At 41.8% G+C, this 25,712-nt stretch overlaps 1 protein-coding gene across 1 annotated transcript in view; it reads left to right on the top strand.

The window, feature by feature from the left end:
• The first annotated feature begins 848 nt into the window (after window positions 1-848).
• Window positions 849-25,712, top strand: part of GDA (guanine deaminase) — a 123,194-nt gene continuing 98,330 nt past the window's right edge. The window contains exon 1 of the mRNA XM_068552823.1: window positions 849-971. Within this exon, the coding sequence (XP_068408924.1) occupies window positions 849-971 (123 nt within the window). The remainder of the gene's footprint in view (window positions 972-25,712) is intronic.

Raw genomic sequence — 25,712 nt, 5'->3', positions numbered from 1 at the left:
TCCCCCTGTACAACTGGAAGTAAATCAAAGAGATTCATTTATTTTAGGTATGAGAAAAACAGGAATTGGAGTTGTTTGTGGGTAGACACAAGGGCCAAAACATTGGCCTCAGGTGAAGAGAGGAACTTTGGGGTCAAGATTAGCCTCCACCGGTGGGGCCCCCATAATTCTGTAAGACATGCTTTCAGAACATCAGGTTAGGACAAATTCTGCAGCCCACAGAAAATGAAACTGGTTGGTAAAGTAGGCAGCCCTAACAGACCTGTCACCCTGGCACTGAACTTGTGCCCGTTCAGACCTTGTGGTACTACAGGTTGAAAAGGTCCAGGGTTTGGCCACAAATAGTCCTAAGAGTTTAAAGGGCAGAGAAAGCAGATAGATGCAACTCTGGGCGTGCCAACTAAAGGAAGGTGGAGGAAGTTGGGGCCCGCGGCAAAAGGAAATTTAATGACCAGTTAAAGGTACAGGGATGGAATCCTGAATACTCCAGCTCCTTCCTTCATCTCCCGCCCCCTGGGTGGGTGACAACAACCAAGGGTTAAAAGAACCGCAGCGTGAACGGTGATTTTGGAAATTCAAAGAGTTAACGTATCAAAAACTAAAGCAGGGGAGGAGAGACTGGAGCCAACTCACGGGAGAAAAAATCCTATTGGCATCGAGGAGGCAGGGAGCCAGCCCCTGGGCGCGGTCTGCAGGGGGCAGGCGATCGCGCGGGGAAGCGGGGGCAGGACGAGGCCGGCGCTGGTGCCGGCTTGGCAGCTGCCCGCAGCCGCAGGGAGTCCTCGCCGCGCCTCCGCCCGGTGCGCCCTCCTTGGGCCGCGGACTCCGCGCTGCGCTCCACCGCTGTCATGTGTGCCGCCCGGATGCCGCCCCTGGCGCACATCTTCCGAGGGACGTTCGTCCACTCCACCTGGACCTGCCCCATGGAGGTGCTGCGGGATCACCTCCTTGGTGTGAGCGACAGCGGCAAAGTAAGCGGGTGCGGGGTCTGGCGCACCCTGACGGGCGGGCGGACAGGTGGAAGGAAGCTCGCCGCGTGAGCCGCGGAGCCCGGAGTTAGCTCCGTGTGGAGCGGGCGCCGCGGCGCCGGAGTTGAACTTGAGCGTTTTGGCTTTGGGAGAACACCGGGAGAGCCCTGGCACTGGGTTCGTGGGCTGGGCTGGGAGTAAAGTGTTCCCAGGTGCTGGGAGCCGTGGAGTGCGCACACCCACGATTGGTTCGACAGCCATGCAGGCTGTGGTGGCAGGGAGCGAGGCTATGCCCTGCCAAATCTTAAGAGATCATTAATAAACTAGCAGCGCGCTTCATTCATTTTTGTATCTCAGGCGCCTGACACAGTGCCTGGCACCGCCTAGGCGCTCCGTAAATTTGATTGAATTTATTGTGAAAGAAATAACTGAAGGGTCATTTGATCAGTGTTGTTGAGCCCTTTCAGTTCATTGGAATAAGTAAAGAACTGATTTCATTCACCTGATCATTCAGCAAACAATATATGAATGATTCAGACTAGATAACTTGTAATACTAGAAAAGATAGTCTGAGATAAATTACCCACCCAACCCCCCCCTCCCCCCAGCCATTTGCATCAAAGCAAGCAGTTCCATTTTAAGGTTCAAAATGTCTTCTATGAAAGTATCTTTCACACTTATGTTTCCAAAATCAGGATTTCTGCAAACGACATAGGTAACTTGACTGTTCCATACACAACAGTGGTAACTGTATTGGCAGTGGCCTGGCCAGTTTCAGTGGAAGCCATTCCATTTTTAGGAGAAAAATTAAAGATAGAGATGGGTTATTTTTGAGCTTTTCCCCAACTACCGGTTTGGTTAGCATAAGTACACATATTTGGAACTTGTCAGCTTGAAGATACTATTCCTGACTAAAGATGCTTCCAAGTCAGTGACAGTTTTGAATCGTGACTCTTACATTTGGGGATAACTAAACCCTGTTTTCTTTTGGTGCTTAAAAATCTATACTCCCTGTGTATATTCAGGGAGCCTGCTGTTGTGTTTCCAAGGTGATGAAACTCTCAGAGCTCTCCCAAATGAGGAGACTCCAATAAACCCTGAGACTGATGAATTGTTGCCTTGGGTACTTGACCCTCAAGTTTCAGGGACGCCTTAGGCTTCGGACAAGTCCCAAGAAGCAAAGGAAGAGAGACTGCTAAACCAGGGAAAGATTAGAGGTATTTGCTTAATCACAAGGAATTGTTCAACAATTAGGTTTCTTTTTAAAATTTAAATTTTCATTTCCAAGATTTGAATTGGTAGGATAGCAGGTGAGAGAATTGACTAGGGGACTGCCTTTAACCAGTGGAGAGGAGGAAGAAAAGGAAGTAATTTATCTAAAACTTTACCTTTTCTGGGGGTTGTACAGAAGAAGAATAAAAGAGTGTCCTGAACATGAAATTAGTAGTTGAGTCAGGGAGTCTATTTATATCTAAGGAGCATATTGAAGTTATAAATTTAGAAAAATGCCATTCCCCCACAAGATAAAGTTAACTAGGAATCAGATACAAAGGTGAGTTAATCAACTGGATTAGAGTTACAGTATACAATGTCCTAATCAGTGAAATGGCAACTGTTTTATCGCTCTCCTGTTAAGTGCAAGGCAGTTAATTCCTGACTGTGTGTAAAGGGTGGACATGTCATATATATTTTAAGACTTGATTTCTTTCATTTTGAAAATGGGACTGCCTCACCTTTAGAGTTGCTGGGATAAACATATTATTCATTTAAAACTTTTCAAGGTTCTTACAGAAAATTATATTCCCATGAAGTAAATAAATATGCAGCTGATCTTTATACTTTTACTGAGCTCCCAAAGCTGTTCTCAAACCTTGGGATGAATCAGAAACATCTGGGGTGTTTGTTAAAATGCCAGTTCCTGGGTGTCGTCTTCAGAGAATCTGAATCTGTAGGCCTGGATTAGGTCCTAGGAAGTGGCATTCCAACAAAAGTCCCAGGAGATTCGGACACAGGTAGTGGATAGATTACATTCTGGGTAACCTCAGTATATAGGTTGTGTGATGCAGCCAGTTATGTGGGGTCTTGGGTGCTCAGTTCTCCGTTTCCAGCCCTGGGCTGGGGTAGCATCTCAGAGAGACGGGACATGATTTCCTCTGTCCTCCCTCTCCCTTCTAGACCTAATCTTTCATTTCATTTAGGCCCAGAGAATGGTAATGATTAACTGCTTTTAGTTCATTAATTAAAACTCATTCAAAATTAGGTTAATTTTTAAAAAAATTCTCTAGTCAATATTTTAGTATTGGGCATTTTGAATTCAGAGTTAGTTTTTCTCCTCAAGTGGCATGTAGCTTTTCGAAAGAAAAACTCCAGCATGTGTAATTCATTTGCAGATAGGTAATTAATTGTGAGACACTGTGTGCTCAAATATTACTAAATTATCTGATTCTTCCAGCAGGCTCAGGTTGACTTTAAAGATAGGTAAAGATGTCTTGGGTCTTTTAAGCACACTTAGCTGAAAGCAACAGCAAGGAAGAGAATCGTTTTGGAAGTAGTGCCCTGGGGTAGCAGGAGCAAGTCCTATGGAGACCTGAGTTCAAGTCAGGTCTCCACCACCTACATGTTCAAAGTCCATGGGTGAGACCTTAACCTCTCTGAGCCTCAATTTCCTCACTTGTAGAATCAGATACTTTTGCTAAGTATTAAATGAGATAATGTATGAAAATTCCTGTCACTTAGTGGATACGCAACACATACCATGTTCATCTTGTCCCCTTCCTTCCCTCTGTGCCTAGCAAATCCTTAACCTCTTGCTCACTGTAGCATTTTTGCATATTTCCACATGGTGGCACCCATGCAGGCCAACAGATAGAGAAGGAAGCCATGGCCTGGGATGAAATATGTGGGAAGTGGGGGAGGTCACTGGACCTCTGGTGTGCAGCCTCACTGCTCATGCCATTGACCCTCTGGGACACAAAGATGCAACTAGGAAGAAAGATCTAAACAGCAGTTGCTGCCAGTTCGCTAGCACATCATTTTCAGTGTCTCTTTTAGTCTTCAGTGTGATTATCTCCTCTTAAAGTTGGGAAAGTTGAGACTTGAAAAATCATGCATCCAGAGACAGATTTTGAATTAACATGGCCAAAGCCCATATTCTCTCTCTCTCTCTCTTTTTTTAATTGGGGTATAGTTGCTTTACAATGCTGTGTCATATTCTGCTGTGGCCACCGCAGAGGATGGAGCTGAGCTCCCTGTGCTATACAGCAGGTTCCCACTAGCTATCTACTGTACACATGGTAGTGTATATATGTCAATCCTAACCTCCCAATTCATCCCATCCCCTTCCCCACCAGTGTCCACACATCCGTTTTCTACATCTGCATCTCTGTTCCTGCCCTGCAAATTGGTTCATCTGTACCATTTTTCTAGAGTCCACATATATGCGTTAATATAAGATATTTGTTTTTCCCTTTCTGACTTATTTCACTCTGTATGACAGACTCTAGGTCCATCCACATCTCTACAAATGACCCAATTTTGTTCCTTTTTCAGAATGGCCATCATCAAAAAAATCTACAAACAATAAACGCTGGAGAGGCTGTGGACAAAAGGGAACCCTCTTGCACTGTTGGTGGGAATGTAAATTGATACAGCTACTATGGAGAAGAGTGTGGAGGTTCCTTAAAAAGCTAAAAATAGAATTACCATATGACCCAGCAATCCCCACTACTGAGCATATACCCTGAGAAAACCATAATTCAAAAAGACACATGCACTCCAATGTTCATTGCAGCTCTATTTACAATAGGCAGGACATGGAAGCCCATATTCTCTTTACTAGAGTAGCCTACCTCCCTGAGGCACAGTCCCTGACCTCAGTGAGCTTGCACTTTTAGCAAGGGAGCTTAGAATTGTACCTGTAATAAAAGTGAATTGATTCCTGAACCAAAGACTGGGCTCATTGCTGGAGATACACTGATGAATGAAATATGCAAACTCTGCCCTGCCCTTGTGAGGTTGATCATCTTGTGATTAACAGAATCTGCTATGACCTGTCAGAACTTGAACTAATCTGGGAGGTAGGGAAGAGCCTTCTAGGTAGAGGGAATAGCCTGTGCAAAGGCCCTGGGGTAGGAAGGAATGAAAACATCAAGGTGGTCAGAATCCAAAGTTCTAGGAGAGGATAACACAATGTAAGTCTGGAGAGGTAGGCAGGGCATAGGGAGTTGGGGGAGGGATTGTGCCATGACCAAATTTTGCATTTTTATTTTAAAGATCATTTTAGCTTCAGGATAAAGAATGCATTGGAGAGGAGTTAAGTGCAGGCAAGGAGATCAGATAGGATCCTGTTGCAGTAGTTTAGGTGAAATGGGATGTGGCTTAGAAGAGAGAGGCAGTGTAATGTATCAATTAAGAAATGAACTCTCAAGAGTACTTCTATCACTTATTACCTATGTGAATTTGAATAAGTTACTTAACAATTCTATTTCCAAGTTTCCTCATGTATAAAATGATTACTATAATCTACCTCACTGAGCTATTGAAAAGACTAAATGAATTAATAATTGTAAAGTGCATAGAATAATGCCTTGCAGCATAGCACATGCCCAGTAAACATCAGCAGTTATTATCAGCAATGGAGATGGAAAGAGGTGGACAGAATTGGTAACTATTTAGGTCAAATTAATTGGATTTGATGATAAGATTAGAAAGATGTTTGTGAATGTATTAAATAGTATGGTGGGATACAAATTGGTTGGTGATAGGAAAAACTTGATGAAGGAAGCCAAAATTGAACTGGACATTAAAGAACACACAGGACTTGAACATGCAGAAGAGGGTTAAATAGCCCAGGTTAAGGGAAATGAGTCAATGTTCTGTAATTTCTAAAACTGCTAGGAGGAGCAAGAGTTGTGTTTCACCTGTGACTGCATCATCACCTTGCTCTACCAGGAGTTCTCATAGTCTGAATCACAAATCTTTGTGGTTGTGTGTCATCTTTTCCTTCTGCTTGGGCAGGTGAAGACCCATCTTCCTATAAGCTCAAGACCTCAGAATATCTTATCATTTTGAAGAGGGAATTTGGGATAAGCTATCCCTTCTGAGGCTGCTGAATCAGGGCTTCACTTTCATCAGAAACGTGGTCACGCCCAAGGATCACATTATCATCCTGTAAATTCCCATTTTCTGGAAGGCAGATTGCTTTGTTCAAAATGCTCATGGCAGACCCTGTTGGTTACCCACTCACTAGCCATAACCACTTCTTCCTTATTAACACTTTCTGAGTTTGATAGCCTGCAATATACTTGGCTCATGGATAGATCATGGTGTAAGCCAGTCATAGTAATCATAATCCTGTTTGCTGGATACTTATTTTTCCAGTTTCCTGGTAGCTAAGGGTGGCCAGTGATGCCATTCCAGCATTCAGAAAGTCATCTCAGAGGCTTCTGGGAAATATTTTTTTCCCTAATAAATAGACACAGATGTGGGAAGAGAAGTCCTTCATTTTTTGGATACTTTCATGCGAGGGGTGGAGCTGCTGCCACCACTGTTTGGGACTATGAGGAAAAAATTAAGAGGTTTTCAGAGGCACCAACCTAGTCCCTCTTTGAACATCATTGAGTACATATGTGAATAATATCATTGAGTAGTTAACAGTCCCTGGAGCTGCCTACTACCTTGACTTCTTTTGCGAGATAATGAAATGTCTTTATTGTCTACCCTTCTGTCAATTGCAGCTCAAAGCACCTCTAACAATTATACCACTTTTTCAAAGAATCATATTATTTTTCAAAGGACTGCTAGCTGCCTTCTCCTTTTTCCGTTTCTGTCTTCTCCTTATTTGCCAAAAATGTCAGTGTCTTTCCAGGCACCCATATCAGTGTTCAGGTCCCCCCGGTTATCCCCTGGGGTATCTTTGTGCACACCTCTTTCCATTGTCATTGGCCCTGTCCAGCCTTCCATTGCCTCTTGCCTGAAGTGTTACAGGAACCTCCTAACCGTTTTCTCTTCCCCCATTCTAATATCTCTTCCACATTACTGACAGTTACTTTCCTGGAGCATGGGTAGTGTCATGTATCTTCTCTTTTGCAACTACCTATGGCTCTCTATTGCCTCTAAGATCCAAATGCCCCAGGAAGATATTTTAGACATGACTTTGGCCCTAACCTGCTTTCCTAATACTTCCTCCTGTTCCATCCTTCTCTCTTGCAAATAGGAGTAGGATTACCATGAGGTATCCACAAGCTGAGGGATATCTATCCATGCCAATTTCTCACTGTTTCCCAGCACATCACATCTTTTTACACCTCCACCTTGTTGGTGCCAATCCCTCAGCCTGGAATAGTCCTCCTTTATATAATCCCTTTTCCTTTCCACCTCTGTCAAAATGAAATCTTGCTTTTCCTCCAAGGCCCAGTTCTGATGTCCCCTTCTTCCCAAAAGCTTCTCTGGCAACCATCCCCCAGCTGAAATAAATTACCTTTTGTTTTTCCATAAAATTTGCATATATATTCAAACCAGTGTTTTCCTGGTGGTTAAGAGCATGGCTTCTGGAGTCAGATTATGTGGATTCAAATCCCAGCTCTGCCACTTACTTGGAAACATTTCCTAACATATTTGAGCCTTGGTACCCTCACTTATAAAATGTGGACAACAGCACCCTGAAGAAGAGGTAAGGCAGATGAGGTAGTGTGTGTAAAGCACTTGGCACATAGTAATTGCTCAATAAATACTGGCCATTGTTATTATTTTTCTCTCGCTAAAGTGATTATTTCACTTTTGCCTTTTTTTTTTTTTAAATTAATTAATTTATTTTGGGCTGCATTGGGACTTTGTTGCTGGGCGCCGGCTGGCTTTCTCTAGTTGCGGCGAGCAGGGGCTGCTCTTCGTTGTGGTGCACGGGCTTCTCATTGTGGTAGCTTTTCTTGTTGTGGAGCACAGGCTCTAGGCACGTGGGCCTCAGTAGTGGTGGCACACGGGGTCAGTAGTTGTGGCTCACGGGCTCTAGAGCGCAGGCTCAGTAGTTGTGGCCCACGGGCTTAGTTGCTCCGCGGCATGTGGGATCTTCCCGGACCAGGGCTCGAACCCGTGTCCCCTGCATTGGCAGGCAGATTCTTAACCAACTGCGCCACCAGGGAAGTCCTCACTTTTGCCTTTGATTATACTTAGCTTTATAGAATGTTCTCACTCATTGAACTGATTTAAAGTTGTTTGACAAATGGGAGGTGAACTGGAGAGAAGGTAACATTTATTAAGTCATAATTTGTGTCAGACACTCTGCCAGATTCTTTATACGTCAACAGTTCTGAGATGAGACATCATCATCATCTTCTTCTCTTCTTCTTCTTCTTCTTCCTCCTCCTCCTCCCCCCCTCCCCCTCCCCCTCCTCCTCCCCCCTCCCCCTCCCCCTCCTCCTCCCCCCTCCCCCTCCCCCTCCCCCTCCTCCCCCTCCCCCTCCTCCCCCTCCTCCTCCTTCTTCTTCTTCTTCTTCTTCATGATCCCTACTCTACAAATGAGGAAATGGAGGGTCAGCTAGTTAGTTGACTTGACAGCAGTCACGGTGAGTAAGTGGCAAAACCAAGAATCACACCCAAGTCTGTCTAATTTCCAAGGTTCGTGCTCTTTCCAGGAATTCTGGCTGCCTCCTGTCATGAGGAGGGCTGACACTCTATTGTCTTTAAGCCTCCTCAACATTGTCTTATTGTTTTTTTTTTTTTAATTATTAGCACCTTTAATTATTATTTATTTATTTATTTATTTATTTATTTATTTGGCTGTGTTGGGTCTTCGTTTCTGTGCGAGGGCTTTCTCTAGTTGTGGCAAGCGGGGGCCACTCTTCATCGCGGTGCGCGGGCCTCTCACTATTGCGGCCTCTCTTGTTGCGGAGCACAGGCTCCAGACGCGCAGGCTCAGTAATTGTGGCTCACGGGCCGAGTTGCTCCACGGCATGTGGGATCTTCCCAGACCAGGGCTCGAACCTGCGTCCCCTGCATTGGCAGGCAGACTCTCAACCACCGCGCCACCAGGGAAGCCCTGTTTTATTGTTTTAACACAAAGTAGGTGATCAGAAAAGTGTTTTGAAAGTGATGTGTCGTACAAAGACATTTGTGTGTGATGATTAAAAAAAAAGACATTTCTAATTCCAGAGAGTTTTGTTTTGTTTTTTTTTTAAAGCACTATTTGACTTATTCTTCGAGGCCTTGAGGCAACACTGCTGGGCATGACTGGAGTTTGCCGCCCTTCTGGCTGTGTAAAGTTGTCTGTTAATTCCTGGAATTTCTTGGCAGTCTGGTTGGTTCAGCGCTGTGGCTGTGAGGCAGCATAGGTGTTGGTGTATCTGACACATGGCTGACTGGGAGCTTCTGACAGGTGCAGAGGTGGTGGGCAGGATCTCCTGCAGGCCTATGGCATGCCCTTTCACTTAATGGGCATTGATCTGACTATTTAGGGATAAAGGCCAGGTGGACTTCCCTTACCTGCAAGAAGAGAATCCAATCGGTCATGTGTTTACAACCCCCTTTTTGTAGAAAGGATTTAAGGCAGCTCTAGAGGGCACAGACAAGTGGTGATGCTTTTATACATTTAAGGGAGAAGAGTCAGTTGTTGACATAAAACAAAGCTAGGAATTAGATTTAAAATGCATCTTGAAATGACCTACAGTCTTATTGGCCTCTAACTTTCCTAGGTGCCTGCCATTAAAAGGACACGTGTTACCTAGTTGGCAATATCTGTACTAAAAGCAGTTGCTCAAGAGGAACACCCCTGTTCTTGATGCTGAGTTCAGATGGGAATTTCTCCTAGATGGACACTGTCTCTTATAATTATGCTTAACAACTTTCCAGTGCAAGGTAGCATTTCATAGGATTGCCTCTCTTGAGCTGAAGATGTGACAGGAAGAAGGGGGTCCATAAAACTATTCTGTAGTGCTGAAGCTGTGGGGAGGGGACAGTGGGAGGTGGTCCAGGTACCCAGGTCTCGGCTGATCTGAAATATCCTAGAGATGGACTTCAGGATGTCAGAGGGGTGGCAGGACTCCATGTCTTCCAGGTACTGCTAAGAGTGGTCCTTTTGATGGGGTTATGATGAACACCAAGAGGGAGGAGCCTAGTAGTTATTGGCATAAACCTGGAGTGCAGTTTGTTTCTTGTTGCCAGTAAAATTCAGAACCACCTACCTTTACTGCTAATCCAGCTTTGTGGATGTTGAGGAGCCTCACAAGAGACTATTCAATAATTTCAAACCCATTGACATTGGTGAGAAATCCATTTCCATGGTGGCCGTGGCTGCCCTTTGTGACCACACGATGCTACACTTGGGTGCTAATCCCAGCCATCTGTCTGCCATTACTATGCTGTTCTGTCCAGGCTGGAAAGGGCTTTCCTCTAGGTCAGCTCAGTGGCAACTCCACACCCCTGTGCTCTGTTTGTTCTAGAACAACTCATACAGACTGCTGTGGTCACACTGGTCTTAATATTTAGCTCCCACTCTAGGGAGGAGAACAATGTGTTATTCTTTCCCGGTGCATCCAAGGCACTAAGAAAACAAAATACAAGATAAATTCTCAGTTGGTCACTCAACTACAACAGTAAGTTTTAAAAATGAGTTCCATGGTATATTTAAATTATGATTTTAAAAGTTTGATCAATAAAAATATAAGTAGCACATTTGTTATGTTAAGCAGATGTACATTAAAATACTATAACATGAATAAAAAGGAAATGAATTTTGTGTGTAAGTCATCTTCTTACATTGCATTGGGTTTCTAGCCCATGACACTGGGTTATAAACTCGTAGACAGGAGGTACATTGATGGTGCTATTGCTCACATTAACAACTACAATAATATTGAACATTTATTAGACACTTGTTATGTGCTAGGTTCTGTACTCAGTGCTTTGCAAAGCATAATTCTCCTGACTACTTTATGAGGTGAAACTATTACCGATTCCTGATTAGGTTCTTTCTCTACCTGGTTATTGTTCATATCAATAAGGTGAAATTACTTCTTTAGTAGCAAACAGAAACTTTATTCATTGGCCAAAGAATGGAGACGGAGGAGCTCACGCTCTAAAATCACCTTCTCCCCATTACAGGCAAGGCGAACTTCCTATAGAAAAAGGTGAAGGAGGCTATGGGGCACGGGCATCTTTTATTATCCTGACTCGTGGAAAGGGGTGGTGATTTTCCAGAATGCAGCCCACGCCTATTTTCAGCCCTTGTATGGTCCTTCAGTGTCTGGGTCAGAAGTGGGTTTAACCAGTATGGCGCAGGTGGGAAGAGGTCTTATTACAATGAGATGGTAATGAGCTGTAGCGAGACCTTTGTCCCAATTTTTAATTCGGCTAGCTTATGCCAGTTTCTTGTGGTTAAGCCCTCTTGTTCTAATTATGTAAAAACAACTAGAAGATACAGTCAGTTTTTGGTTTTCTGCAAGTTTGCCTGGAGTAGAGAGTTTACCAGAAGTAGGGCACTTCTTTGTCTCCTTGCCTGAGACAGGTGCACTTGTGCTTTACAGAGACAGTTTAGGTACAGATTAAGGACCCTTGACCTGATCCCCTGGGTGACAAAACTTTTCCTTATTTTATTGACAAGGAAACTGAGACTCAGAGTGTAAATCCTAACTCTGAAATAAACATCTGATTATTCTACATTGGATGACTTCTCTCTCCTAAAGCCACTGTGTAGCTCTTTGTTTTCAGATAGTCAAATGGCGAAGTTATAATAGCATTCTGTACTTAAATTGTTAATACCAATTTAATCCCTAAGATTAAAGGTGAAGACAGATTCATCTCTTCTGATACATTTTTTAAGACTGAGCAATAGGGAATTTACTGGCAGTCCGGTGGTTAGCACTCTGCACTCTCACTGCCGAGGGCCCAGGTTTAATCCCTGGTTGGGGGTCTAAGATCCCACAGCCACAAGGCGTGGACAAAAAAAAAAAGAAAAAGATTGAGCAATAAATGTTGATCATCTCCCCCAAAATCTTACTTTAACATTATTTCCTACCTTCTAAAAAGCCTCACCCTTTTCCTTTATGAAAGCATTGTTTCATTGACGTTATTACACTAACTTATTGACTCTAAAGGATAAATTACATTAACTTTATTTTTTTTCTTTTTTAAAGTATTTGATATATTTTAAGCATCAAACAATATACTACATGCTGTGTTAGATATTTTATCTTTTATCACATTAATACTCTACAATCATATGAGGTAGATTTTTTTTCTCTTATATTGGGGTAGAGTTGATTAACATTAACATTAAATTTAACTTCTAGTTGAGATCTGTTTTTCAAAATCTTTTGACTGTTGAAGTTGGTGCCTTTGCTTGTGAAATGGTGATTTGTTTTTCATGAATTAGTTATTCATGCACTGTTACCAGAAACCGTTTCATAATAAATACCCTTCATGCCTTCTCTTCTCATCATGGTTCTGCTCAGGTTGGCATCACCATTAGACCTGCTTCTATAGTCACAATGCTTTTTCTCTTCTCAGCCTGTTACTGGGTTTTAAAAAATTATTTTGACAGAATGAACTTTCCTCAGTAACCTCCACCTGAAAACCCAGCTGTGTTGATCTCAACTTATCAACCAGCTATTGATTCGTGAGTTAAAAAAACTTTGAAGGCTAAACAATTATAAGGTAATTCTAATTTAAAGTGAGTCCTTCTAGACTTACATATACTGATATAGGAATTTTAAGAACCCAAAGATTTCCCAATAGTTTAAATGGACAAAAAACTGTATCGTATGACCATACAACACTCTCCATTCACCCACACACTTATATACACACATATAAAACACATTTCTGGGAGGCAATATTAAAATTAAAAACCTAAATAACATTTAGTTTTGTAGAGTAGGATTGGAGAGTTGGGGATGTGGAGAAGAATTTTCATGTTCCACTTTATAACTTTCTGCATTATTAGTTTTTGTTTTATAATTTTCCATAAAATTCACCATTTTAAAGTGTACAATTCAGTGTCATTTATCACATTCACAATGTTGTACAACCATCAGCACTATCTAGTTCCAGAATATGTTCATCACCCCCAAAGGGAAACCCATTAACCATGAAGCAGTCCCTCCCTATTCCTCCCCTCCTTCCCCTGAGCAACCACTAATTTGCTTTCTGTTTCTATAAATTTGCCTATTCTGGATATTTTATATAGATGGATACATACAATGTGTAACCTTTGTGTCTGGCTTTTTTCACTTAATGTTTTCAAGGTTCACTCATGTTGTGGCATGTGTCAGAACTCCTCTCCTTTTTATGGCTGATTAATAGTCCATGGTATAGATATACAACATTGTGTTTATTCATTCATCAGTTAATGGACATTTGAATTGTTTCCACCTTTTCCCTATTGTCAACAGTGCTACTGTGAACATTCATGTGCAAGTTTTTAAAACCAATTTATTGTTTAAAGTCGTTTTATGGTTCCACATTGCTTAACTGTGGGATAATTCCTGGCCTAGCCTTGCTAACTGATTGCCCCACCTTTCATATTGTTTACGCCCTTGTGTCTTTGTTTATGCTCCTCCTTCACCTTCCTTCTGCTGGTTGAATGTACCTTAGAAACTAGTTTAAACGTTACTTCCTCAAGGAGGTCATGGCCGACATTGCTCCCTGCCTTCCGTTTGCAGGCGGAGCTGAACCTGAACCTGGCTTCTTTGTGCCTCAGTTTGTGCTTGGCACCTCTTTGTGGCTCTTTATTTTGTGGGTCTCTCCTATAACCCAACCTTGAAGGCAGGGGCCATGACTTGATCACTTTTGTATTCACAGCTCCTAGCACATGGTAGGTAGGCACTCAGATGAATATTTGTTAGATAAACGATTCTTGGATTTTTTTTTTACTGCAGGATAACCAGGTTGGAAAAGTTCACTTTAGGATCACCAAAATGTACAGCCAACGAAAAATATCTTCCAAATAATTGTTTGAATAAGAACTCTGGGTTTTTCTAATCTGGATGTTTGATACAATGTACTTGGCCACTGGGAGCTATAATTAGTTTCATGTCCTAGTGAGTAATTAAGAACCCTGGAAGAGTAGATTCTAATTGGAACTCTGAGACCTCATGAAGTTTTCAAATGCCTTTAACTTGGACTGTGTTAAGGATCTGGAATAATGCAGATTATATAGGCCTGCTTTCTCCCTTTGGTTTTATATTATGGTTTAAGTGTTCACTTCTTCATAAAATGGTAATTTACTTGAAATGTTGCTTGTAAATTGCCACTTACAATTTACAGTCCTGGAACATGGTAGACCCTCCGAAAACAATAGCTCTTATTATCCATCTCCTGCCCCTCACAGTACTTGGTGCTTTAGCACAAAATCAGCATTCAATAAATGCTTCTGAGTAAAAGAATGAACAGAATGGGCTGCTATACTGAGAGTACACTATTCCTTTTGACCCTCAGATAGTCCTGGCTGTGTAGGCAGGAAATAGTTAATCAACATGCTCAGCTGGTTGTAGCCAATATCTGTGAAGGTGCAACAGAAGAAGTAACGTTGTTAATGCCTTCCAAGAGTGGGACAGATTTTTTTCTTTGTGCTATTTAACTTGGAAGTTGTTTTCCTCCTGCCATGTGGAGGGTGGTCTTATGTAAGCCCTAACTATTTTTTGAAGTGCAAAAACACAGGGAGAAGCCATTCCAGCTCCCTGGGACATGAACCTCCAGCTCCAGCATGTGGACTCACTAGCCTGTGGAGTTAGTGCCCTTGGAGCTCATAACAACTGATAATGGCTGATGAAGAGCAAAAACTTAAAGGGGTTCAGGATAAAATGGTGAGCAAAAGGAATGCAGATACTGCCTTATTGTACTCAGAGTCAATAATCAAATGAGCATGAATAAGTATATGATCTCTACAAAGGAAAAATGCAGAGTGCTATGGAGGTATGAAGCCAGAGGACCTGGCTTATTTTGAGGAGGTGTTTCAAGATGCATCCCTAAAGAAGTGACATTTGGTTGAGTCTGAAGTCTAAATGGAAGTTAACTAGGCAAAGGAAAGGAGGGGAAAGGCCATGCAAAGACCCAGTGGGGTGGAGGAATTAGGAACCTGTGATGGAGGATGGGGGTGGAAATAGATGAAGCCAGAGAGATAAGCAGTAGCCACGGCAGTGTCTTTGTAGGCCTTTCCCTTTATTCCAAGGGCAATGGGAAGGCAATGAAGACTGTTAGAATGAAGAAGATAGATCAGATTTGCATTTTAAAAATATGTAAACAGTCACACCTGTCAGAATGGCTATCATAAAAAACCCACAAATAACAAATGTTGGCAAGGATGTGGAGAAAAGGGAAACCTAGTACACTGTTGGTGGGAATGTAAATTGGTGCAGCCACTATGGAAAACAGTATGGAGGTTCCTCAAAAAACTAAAAATAGAACTACCAGCAATTCCACCCTTAGGTATATATCTGAAGAAAAGGAAAACAGTAATTCGAAAAAAGGCATGCACCCCAATGTTCATGGCACCATTATTTATAATAGCCAAGATATGGAAGCAACCTAAGTGTCCATCAACAGATAAATGAATAAAGAAGATATATATAAATGAAAACAAACAAACCTACATGTGTGTATATATATATATATATATATATATGAATTGTAGGGTGGAGAACAGACTAGAGCAGAGCAAGAGTGGTTGCTGTAGGAGATGTGTTGGAAGGAATTGCAGTGAACCACGAAAGAGAGGTAGGTGGTGGTAGACTTGGAGAGAAGTAGGTCCATCTGTGAGACAATAAGTATGCAAAAAACTCAATGGGATTGGGTGACAGGTTGCATATGGGGTGGGGACAAGCTTCCCCTAGATTTCAGGCTTATACAACTGGATGGATGTGGTGGACATCATTGAGTTAGGGAACAGAGAAAGAGGTCAGACCCTGAGGTCTGTTTTGGTCATGCTGAGTTGAGGTGCCCTTGAGATATCTGAGTAGGAGATAGTGGAGTAAGGATTGAGCACAAGAAGGTAATGTCATAGAAGGCAAAAGATGGGGATACTTCAAGATGGAGGGAGTAGAGCAAATGTCACATGTTACTGAGAAGTAGAGGAGGAATAATACTGGAAAAATTTCCAATGGATTTAGCAACATGAGATTATTGTTGAACTTACGAAGACTTATTTTGGTGGAGAGAGAGGGTGATAGTCATCTTGGTTTGGGTTTGAAATGGGTGAAAGATAAGGAAATACAGATAGTGATCATAGACAACCCTTCTGAGATAAGTGTGTAATATTTTTATTTATCATAAAGTACCTCCAATAGTAATAAAATACAAATAAGTTACGTATGTTTTATTCCCCCAGTTAAGTTATTTGAGGGCTTTTCTACAAATGTTTGTGCTTGTAAAAGTTACATAAGCATGCTAGTATTGCCCATTTACAAATATTTGAGTGGACGCTGAAGCATTGGCAAACGTATATGTGCCAGAGTTTAGAATTAGTTACAGCCTTCTTAATAATCATTTTACTATCTTATCTCAGAAATGTAATTTAGCACCTCAGAGTCACTGGAAATCTTGATATTCGGTCAGTATTTTTGTTTTAAAGTGTGAGATGCTACTAGTGAAGCTATTTTCATTTTATTAAGACCAAACAGGGAAGGCATAATTTTTCTGTACATTTAAGATTGTTTTGAAATTAAAACAAACAAAAGCAGGTAAGACAATAGAAACAGATGTTTCCTGTATTTTAAATGCGCTTTGGTCCTGGGGAAGCATTTTTGGACTCCTGCCTTCTCTAAGGGAATTAAGAAAACCTCACCTCACTCCCTCTCTCCCGGGTGGATGACTGTGCAAGAAAGATTTAATCCAGTTGAAAAAAACCACATATAAATGACTCACATTAGGAGGGAAAACTGCAACCCTTATGTGTATGAATGGAGGCCTGAACAATCATTCTTTTTTTCTTTCTCTGTCCAGACAATCAAGTAGGAAGGAGAAAAACAAGATTTATGCTGGATTTATGACAATTGAAATTAGAATAAGGAAAACTATCTGTGTAATCTAGACAGGATTGGATTCTTCAAAAATGCCAAATCATTGGGTACATAGAGTGAGAAGACAGTTAAGAGGAAAATATGTGGAAAAGGAATGATGTGACGATTATGACGATATAAATACACATCAGTTTACATTTTTTTCATGTCTTTGGGCTTCCCCATCGTTGTGTCTTACCCTGAATGCCCTAACCCCTCACTCTTCCCTACTTATAACTTATCCATCACCTCCTCCAAAAAACAACCTGATTTTTGTTGTCCTCACTGATTTCTCCTTTCTCTGAGTTTTCACAGCTCAGTTCATAATGCCAGTTTGGCTCTTAGAAACATGCCACTGTACATTGTTCTCAGTTTCCTATCTGCACATAAATTTTATTTCCTCTGCCGGAAAATAAACTTTCAAAAGGCAAGAATTATTTCTTATACATTTATCTGAATCCTTAACAGTTTGATGGGCATATGATGTACATTTAAACAATATGTGTTGCCTTGAATCATTACCAGGTAAAATGCGTTACTGAACATGACAAAAGGTAGCCAAGGAGTATATTTTATACAACTTCCAGCCAAATGTTGGAATTTTTCCTCCTAGCCTCTGTACCTAATGATTTGTTTGCCATTCACCCTGTAACAGGCCCTTGGTGAGCACAGGTGTGACTTTCTCAGATGAATTTGGAAGGTATTTGTAATTTAGTGGAGGTGTATGTCTGAATCCCTAAAGCTGCATGGTGGTGTACTGGTCAGTATCACTTAACCAGCCATTGAGCCCATCTTGTCCTCCAGCGTCAGCACCTCAGTATCATTTCTGGTCCTTTTTGTATATGCAGTAACTCTCATGAAGAAGGTGAAAAGCAACCCACACTTAGCATATTTATTAAATGTTACTATGTTCTTGAAAAATTGATGACCCCAGTGTTTGTAGCAGTATTATTTACCATAGCCAAGATATGGAAGCAACCTAAGTGCCCATCAACAGATGGATGGATAAAGAAGATGTGGTAAAAATATATACAGTGGACAATTACTTAGCTATAGAAAGAGTAAAATCTTGCCATTTGTGACAACTTGGATGGACCTGGAGGGTATTTCGCCTAGTGAAATAAGTCAAACAGAGAAAGACAAATACTGTATGTTTCCATTTATATGTGAAATCTAAAAAAGCAAAACAAAGAAATATAACAAAACAGAAACAGACTCACAGACATGAGAACAAGCTAGCTGCCAGAAAAAGGGGAGTGGGGAGGGGGGGTGAAATAGGTGAAGGGGATTAAGAGGTATAAACTACCAGTTATAACATAAATAAGTCACAGGGATATGATCAATATGTTATAGTCAATATGTTACAGTAACTTTGTGTGGTGCATAATCTATAAAAATATCGAATCGCTAGTTGTACACTGCAAACTAATATAATATTGCAAGTCATCTATACTTCAATTATTTAAAAAATGAGCAAGTGAAGATGTACTGCTGTCAAAGCAGTTTCCTTTTACTAGCATTGCTGCTGCTGTAGATTATTAATTCCTTGAGGGCAAGGATTTATGGCTTAACTCATATCACATTCACCAGGCTGGGCACATCATCTGGTACATAGAATGTGCTCAGCAAATATTTGACGAATGAACAAGTAAGCAAATGATTAATTTCTAAAAAAGGTAAAAGATTGTATAGCATTTATTGTGTGCCAGGCACTAGTCTGAGTCTTTTACATGTATTAACTCATTTAATCATTACAACAACTCTGTGAATTAAGTACCATTATATCTCCATTTTGCAGATGAGGAAACTGAGTCACCAACAGTTTGAGTGCCTTGTTCAGGGTCACATAGCTGGAAACTGATGGAGTTAGGGTTTAAATCTACATGGTCTGGTTCTAAAATCTGTACTTTTAGCAGCTCTGATTTGGGAGAAATTAAATGCTGTACTGGTAACCAAATATCTGGGGATATATGAAAACCTTAGGATATAGTCACCAGTCTCTGTTATAAAATTTTTGTTTGCTTTTGGCTTTTTGTCTTACCAGAGAAAACTCATAAGGCATTTTGGCAGTTTGTCAGTAAACTTTCTAAAGCGATTATGTGTCCTTTCCAAGATCACTAATTTGCTAATTCTTACTCAGGTTTTCAGGGACGCTGTTATGTCGTTACATGTCAGAGCTTTGGAACCAGGGGCGTAGGCACTGGCTTTGGGAGTGGGGAAAAGTAAACTAGTGTCAGTGCTTGGCTCTGGCATCCTCATACAGGAGAGGGATTTGCAAAGCCAGTAGCGGGGCTTGTTCTGAATTTCTTTATTAGCTTCAAGAGTTGAGTTTGTTGAGCTAATAAGCAGGCAGTTCAATGAAACTCACAATATGTTGGCTGTCTGAAACCTAACGGCAGGTCTATCCAGAGCCACCACAAAGAAAAGAGAGACAAACAAGAGCGAGTATCAATCACATGGAATATTTCTGATTGGACTCAGATTTTATTTTTTAAATCTACTCTTTTGGACATAGAGCCACAATTTGACAAACCTTGGCTGCTCTGTATGCATATTCTCTAGATGGCCACCATGATTTCCATACATGTTCATACCGACTTTTAAGTAGGCTTTGTAAATCAAACCTTGGACTAATTGTCCTGGTGTAACTTATTTAAAGAGCTACTCCCAGTCGCAGGTACAAAGTCTTGGGAGTTCTGTTTGGCAGAAACAAATGGAACCAAAATTTTGCTTTTCTACTTTCATCCAACTCCCTATATGTAGTCAATCTGATTAAAACAAACAAACACCCAAAAAACAAACCTGGCTACTGAGCTCACACTGGAATTGGAAATTGTGAAACATTTGGTTTTCCAGGGGCACTGGGAAGGTCTTTGTAATTAATGTGATAGAAACAAAGAGGTTTTCAATTTCACCACGTATGATAGAAAAAAATAGTAATTTAAAAAATGTATCTTCCAGCTCTGAGAGCAGGTAAAGGTCCCCTGAACCTCCAGTAGGAGGTGCTCTTGCTAATTCATACAGCTGTGTCCCAATGACCAAATGGGATGAAGAGAGATGAACTGTAAATTAAACAAACAGAATGAAGCATAAAGTGTTTTTCCCCCTTTAAAATTAGGGAATATGACATCAAATAGCATTCTCTGGTTGCCATAAAAATACAACAGGAAAGTTTGACTAATGAATGCTGTGCTCATGAAAACACGTAATTATCCCTGAGCTCTTTTTTTTTTTTTTTTTTTTTTTTTTAATTTTTGGCTGTGTTGGGTCTTCGTTTCTGTGCGAGCGCTTTCTCCAGTTGCGGCGAGCGGGGCCACTCTTCATCGCGGTGCGCGGGCCTCTCACTGTCGCGGCCTCTCCCATTGCGGAGCACAAGCTCCAGACGCGCAGGCTCAGTAGTTGTGGCTCGCGGGCTTAGTTGCTCCGTGGCATGTGAGATCTTCCCAGACCAGGGCTCGAACCCATGTGCCCTGCATTGGCAGGCAGATTCTTAACCACTGCGCCACCAGGGAAGCCTATCCCTGAGCTCTAGATGTGAGCCAATTGCAGTAGCTTGGGTGAGGGGGCACTTGCACACACTAATTTTAAAGATAGAATACTGGTTGGCAAAAATGACTCTCCTAGTACTATATTAAAGGATACAGCAAGAAGCAAGGAATACACATAAAGACTGAAAGAAACATAAAGCTCATTGCTGTTTTCACTGAGAACAGATTTCTTAGAACTTAATAACTGGATTTTTGTGGAACTGTATTTAAAGAAAATTTTATAGATTAAATATTGTGAAAAAATGTATTAGGCCATAAGTTGGGATACCTTAACTAGAGAAGGGATTCTGCTACTCATAGGATTGTGTGATCATGGGCTAGTCTGGGTCCTTTGTGTGTCTTTCTTCCTCATCTGTGAAGTGGGTTTGGGGATACGGTCCTCCAGAAAGGACTTTTATTTTCTTCTGTTGGGAGCTGGGGACCGTTGGGGTCACCGGGCATTTTGTCTGAGCTTACTGCTCATTGGTCCTCTTTCACCCTAGAGCCTCTTTTTAGTCTCTCTCTTTTTTTTTTTTTTAAACCTTGATACTTCCCTTGTGTCCTGCAAGCATTACCTAAAAAGTCTTATGCAGCATAGAGTTATTTGTACCTTTAGAGTATCTCACCCCCTTATTTATGGAAGCAGAAATTGCTGGTGTTACTGAATACTTACTCTCTGCCAGGCATTCTTTTGAGCATTTTACTTGTGCCATTTCACTTAATGCCAACAACAACTTTATGAGGAAGGTAGTATTTTTATTCTCATTTTATGAGTGAGGAGACAGAGGCCTAGTGAGATTAAGTAATGATTTGCCAATGTTACACAGCTGATAAATGCTGGAACTGGGATTTAAAAAAATACACCAAAAAAAAAAAATCCATGCACATGATAGGAAATTCCAAGTTTACAAAAGGATATATGTAGTGGCTAGCAGGTCCTGTTTCTGTTCCTGTCTCCTGGACATGACAGGCCCCTCCCAAAAGACAACCACTATTACCAGTTTCTTATATATTTTTCTAGAGATAATGTACAACATATAGAAGCTAATATATATATTTTACGTATTCAAATACTTATATATTTTTATATATTCATTTTTTCCCCACAAATGGTGGTCCACTAAATGTTTAATGCTTCTATATACTGTCAGCCCTCCATATGTTCAGGTTCTGCATCTGGGGGTACAAAGGGTCAACTCTGGGACTTGAGCATCCCTGGAGTTTGGTACCCTCACGAGTCCTGGAACCAATACCCCGTGGATACTGAGGGATGACTCTTTGACATCCTTGCATACCAGTACATAAAGATTTGCCTCATTTTCTCACTTTTCCACAGTTTTCCATTGCAGTGATGGGCCAGAATTTATTTCACCATTCCCTATTGATGAGTATGTAAATTATTTCATCTGTTTTGCTATTACAAACAGCGTGGTGCTGGGACGTGAACTCAGATAATCTGACTCCTGATCCCTACTTCTTTGCCAACCTTCTCATTTGCTTTCTGCTAAGGAGTTTCTACTGTACTCTGAAAATGATGATGAGAAACATTTTAAAATAGGGGAGTGACATGTTACCAGTGCTCTGTTGTTGAAAGAGAACTCTGGTGGCTGCAGGGAGGAGAGTCTAGATAGAGAGGAGTTTGGAAGCAAGGGTATTCTTTTTCCAATAATTAACACCACTTTCCCCTTCACCATGTGGACAATGTGATCTCATATTCTTTCATCTCCAGGGACCTCCATCGTCCTTCCACTCCAGCCACCAGCATGGCCTCACGTGGAATCTTCGCAGCTCTGACCACAACCTGTCCCTTGCTTCGTTCCCAGCCCTCAATTTTCATGGGAGTGGGCCTTACCCTGTTCTCTGTCTGGATTTGATAGAAAAATAGAAATAACAAAACTAGAAAGTAACGTTTCTTGAATTCTTACTCTATCCCTGGCATTTCTCATTCATTACCTCTTTTAATCTGAAGAACTATTAGTTTTATTTTAAAGGTGAGAAATTGAGCCTTAGGAAATTTAAGTAACTTGTCCAAGGATTTTCAGATAGTAAGAAGCAGAGCTTAGATGCAAACCCAGGTCTTCATGGTTCCTGAACCTGCACTCTCAGCCCTCAGATGATGCTACCTATGGTTTTTTCAGAGGGATGGACGCCCTTAGCCCTCCTGTACTGGGTTAGGGTGAGGGTTAGAGTTAAGGCTGGAGCTAGGGTTCACCCTAGGATCGCCCCTCTGTCTCTGATGCCCAGCCTGGATGTGGCCTGTCCCAGGCTGTTTTGGGATTGCTGGCTCCTGGGGGACATGGGGGTTGGCACGAAGCTCAGCCCTGCCCAGTTTCTCTACATTCATATTGTCAGTTTCATGTTTAAGGATAAGCCTTTATCGGCCACTCTCTCTATTTTGAAACTCCCTCCCTGTTTTTTCTTCTTGTTCTGATTCTTTTCTTTCTACCTTTCTATATTTGAGTTCCTTTGTGTGTCTAGCACTTTGGTGCCAGAAATACCAAGGACCAAGGGCATCACTATCTTTTGAGGAGGTTATACTTTAGTGGGGAGACAAATAGATGAACTCTAGATTATACTGCAGTGAGTGTAGTGCTTGTATCAATATTAGCTTCCTATGGTGTTACCGCAGACTTGGTGGCTTATAACAACACACATTGATTCTCTTACATTTCTGGAGGTCCAAAGTCTGAAATCCGTTCCCCTGGGCCAAAATCAAGGTGTCAGTAGGGCCCTGCTCCCTCTGCAAGTTCTAAGGGAGAATCTATTTCCTTGCATTTTCCAGTTTCTAGAGCTACATTTCTTGCATCCTTGATTCCTGCGCCTTCCCTCCATCTTCAAAAACAGCATCTCGCTCCAGCGGTCACATTGCCTTCTGCTTCTGTGTCAAATCTCCCTCTCCCTCTCTCCACTAAGGACACTTGTGATTGCATTTAGGGCCCACCCCGGTAATCCCGAATAATCTCTCCATATCAAGATACTTAATTTAGCCACATCTGCAAAATGCCATATAAGGTAACATTCGCAGGTTCCACGGATTAGGAACTGGATATTTTTGGTGGCCATTATTCGGCCTACCACATTGCTGATGGCAGGTGCATGCAGACATTGCCAAAGAGCAGTTTCTTTAGCTTGAGGGGTCAGGTCAAAAAGGGCACCTGAGGAAGTGGTTGACCCTTCAGCTGAATTCTTAAATAGGTAGGAGTGCGCTTCCATTCATTCCATTCATTACTCCCCAGGCCTGTCTCCCTGACTTTACCTTTTCCAGTTCCTTTCCTGGCTCCTCTCACCCTTCTAGACTTTAAAAATCAGCCACAAAACCCCAGGCTTCCCCTGTCAGCGCTTCTCACTCCATCTTCTCTTCCCCAGAAATGTCAGCCTCTTGCATGGGCTTCACATTCACCTCTGCACAGATGGATGCGATATCCATCTCCAGACCTGTGAGTTTCCGTCCTCTGCCCACACCTGCTGTTGGACAGCTCTGTCTGCAAGTCCTGCTCCCCTGCGTCATCTCCCCTCGACACCTCCAACTCACATCTCCTTTGGTTGTCATAGTTCTCTCATTTCATCCTCATTCTCTCATTCAGAGACTTAGTATTTCTATATATCCTCACTGTTTCTTCTGGATCCACTGCAGTACCAAGTTGTGTGGGTCCTTCCTTAACATTCTGCTCCCATGATACTTCTTCCCTCTCTGCTCCTCTCTCCACTGGCCATTGCCTCTACCCAGATGAACCATTCAAATGGTTGGCTAAGGGTTCTTCCTATCTCTAAACTCTCCTCCTAAATTACCTTCTATCATTGCTCCGTTAATTTTCATCTGCGACCCTTGTTTAAAAACTTCTAGAGAAAAAATTCTAAAGTCCTTTGTGTGACACTTCAGGGTTCTTCAGAGGCCAGCCCTACATCACATTCATTTATTCATTCATCAGATGTTTAGTAGGCATCTCTCATGTGTTCCCCTCATGCCAGGAAGTGGAGGTATGATAATAAGTAAAAATAGACATCTCCACCTTTGTGGAATTTGTCATCTAATGGTAAAGACAGATATGAATAAAACAATAATTATGAATATGTGTGAAATTGCAGCTGTCGTAAAACAGTAGTTCAGACTTATGTAATGTCTGTGATGTGTCTGTCACCAATCTAAGCATTTTACCTATGTTTCATTTAATCTTCACAACATGTTCATAACTATTATTCCCACGTTACAGATGAGAACACAGGCACAGAGAGTTTAAGTAACTTGCCCAAATTCATAAAACCGGAAAGGACTGAAGTCAGGCATCCTGGTTCTAGATTTGTGTATTGAATAACCACGATGTTGTATTTTCATAAAGAATAGGTGCCTGGTGCTTAGAGAATTGTTAATCGGGGGTGGGATATGAATGAGGGGTGTTATGAGGGATTTGAGCTCATCAGGAAAGGCTTCCTAAGGAAGGACAGCTAAACTGAAATAGGAAAAATCAGTTGGGATTAACTGGGCAGGAGGAAAGAAAGGTGTTCCATGCAGAGGGGGGAAAAAAAAGGCCCGATGGTGGGGAGAGCAGGCTGCTTACAGAGTCTTCAATGGGACCAGTGTGGTGGAGCAGAGAGAGAGGGGGAGGGGGGAACAAAGAGTGGGATTTGGCTGAGGTGGGATTAGGCTGGGAGGCAGGTAGATGCCAAACCACCCAGGACCCTACAGACCATGTTACAAATGTTTTTCTTGGCCCTAAACACAGTGGGAAGCCATTGAGGTTTTAACCAGGGGGTAAGAGAGATGTGACAAAGGTTTCTAGAGCAGGAACTCTGGAAAGGGACTCAGTTCAGGAATAAGATCATGGACTTCGTTTGCACATGTTGACTTTGAAGTGCTTTGTGAGAAATACTAATGAGATATCAAGGACAGTGTCAGATATAGGAATCTGGAGTCCATATAGAAGTCTGAGCTGGACCTTTAAGTTTGGGTGAGCAGATGGTGCCACACTGAAGGAAATGGTTCCTTCATTATATGAAGCATGGAAGGGCTCAGCCTTGTTTCATTGACCATTTGTGACACAGAGATGAACTTGCTGAAGGAATTCTCTCCTGCTAAAGAGCACATTAAGACCTCTTTGTGAGGTCTGTGTTAATCTTTTGCAGCAGATTTGAATGTGGGTTGACAATCAGCCAGAGTGGGAGGAATTAATTTTAGATTCCTTCTCTACTTTCTGCTTTTTACAACAGAATACTATTGGTAATCATTTATCCTTCAA

Source organism: Eschrichtius robustus, chromosome 10 (assembly GCF_028021215.1).
Source record: "Eschrichtius robustus isolate mEscRob2 chromosome 10, mEscRob2.pri, whole genome shotgun sequence".
Lineage (NCBI taxonomy): Eukaryota > Metazoa > Chordata > Mammalia > Artiodactyla > Eschrichtiidae > Eschrichtius > Eschrichtius robustus.
Note: the sequence above shows the minus strand (reverse complement) of the source record. Positions and strands in the feature narration are given on the sequence as shown.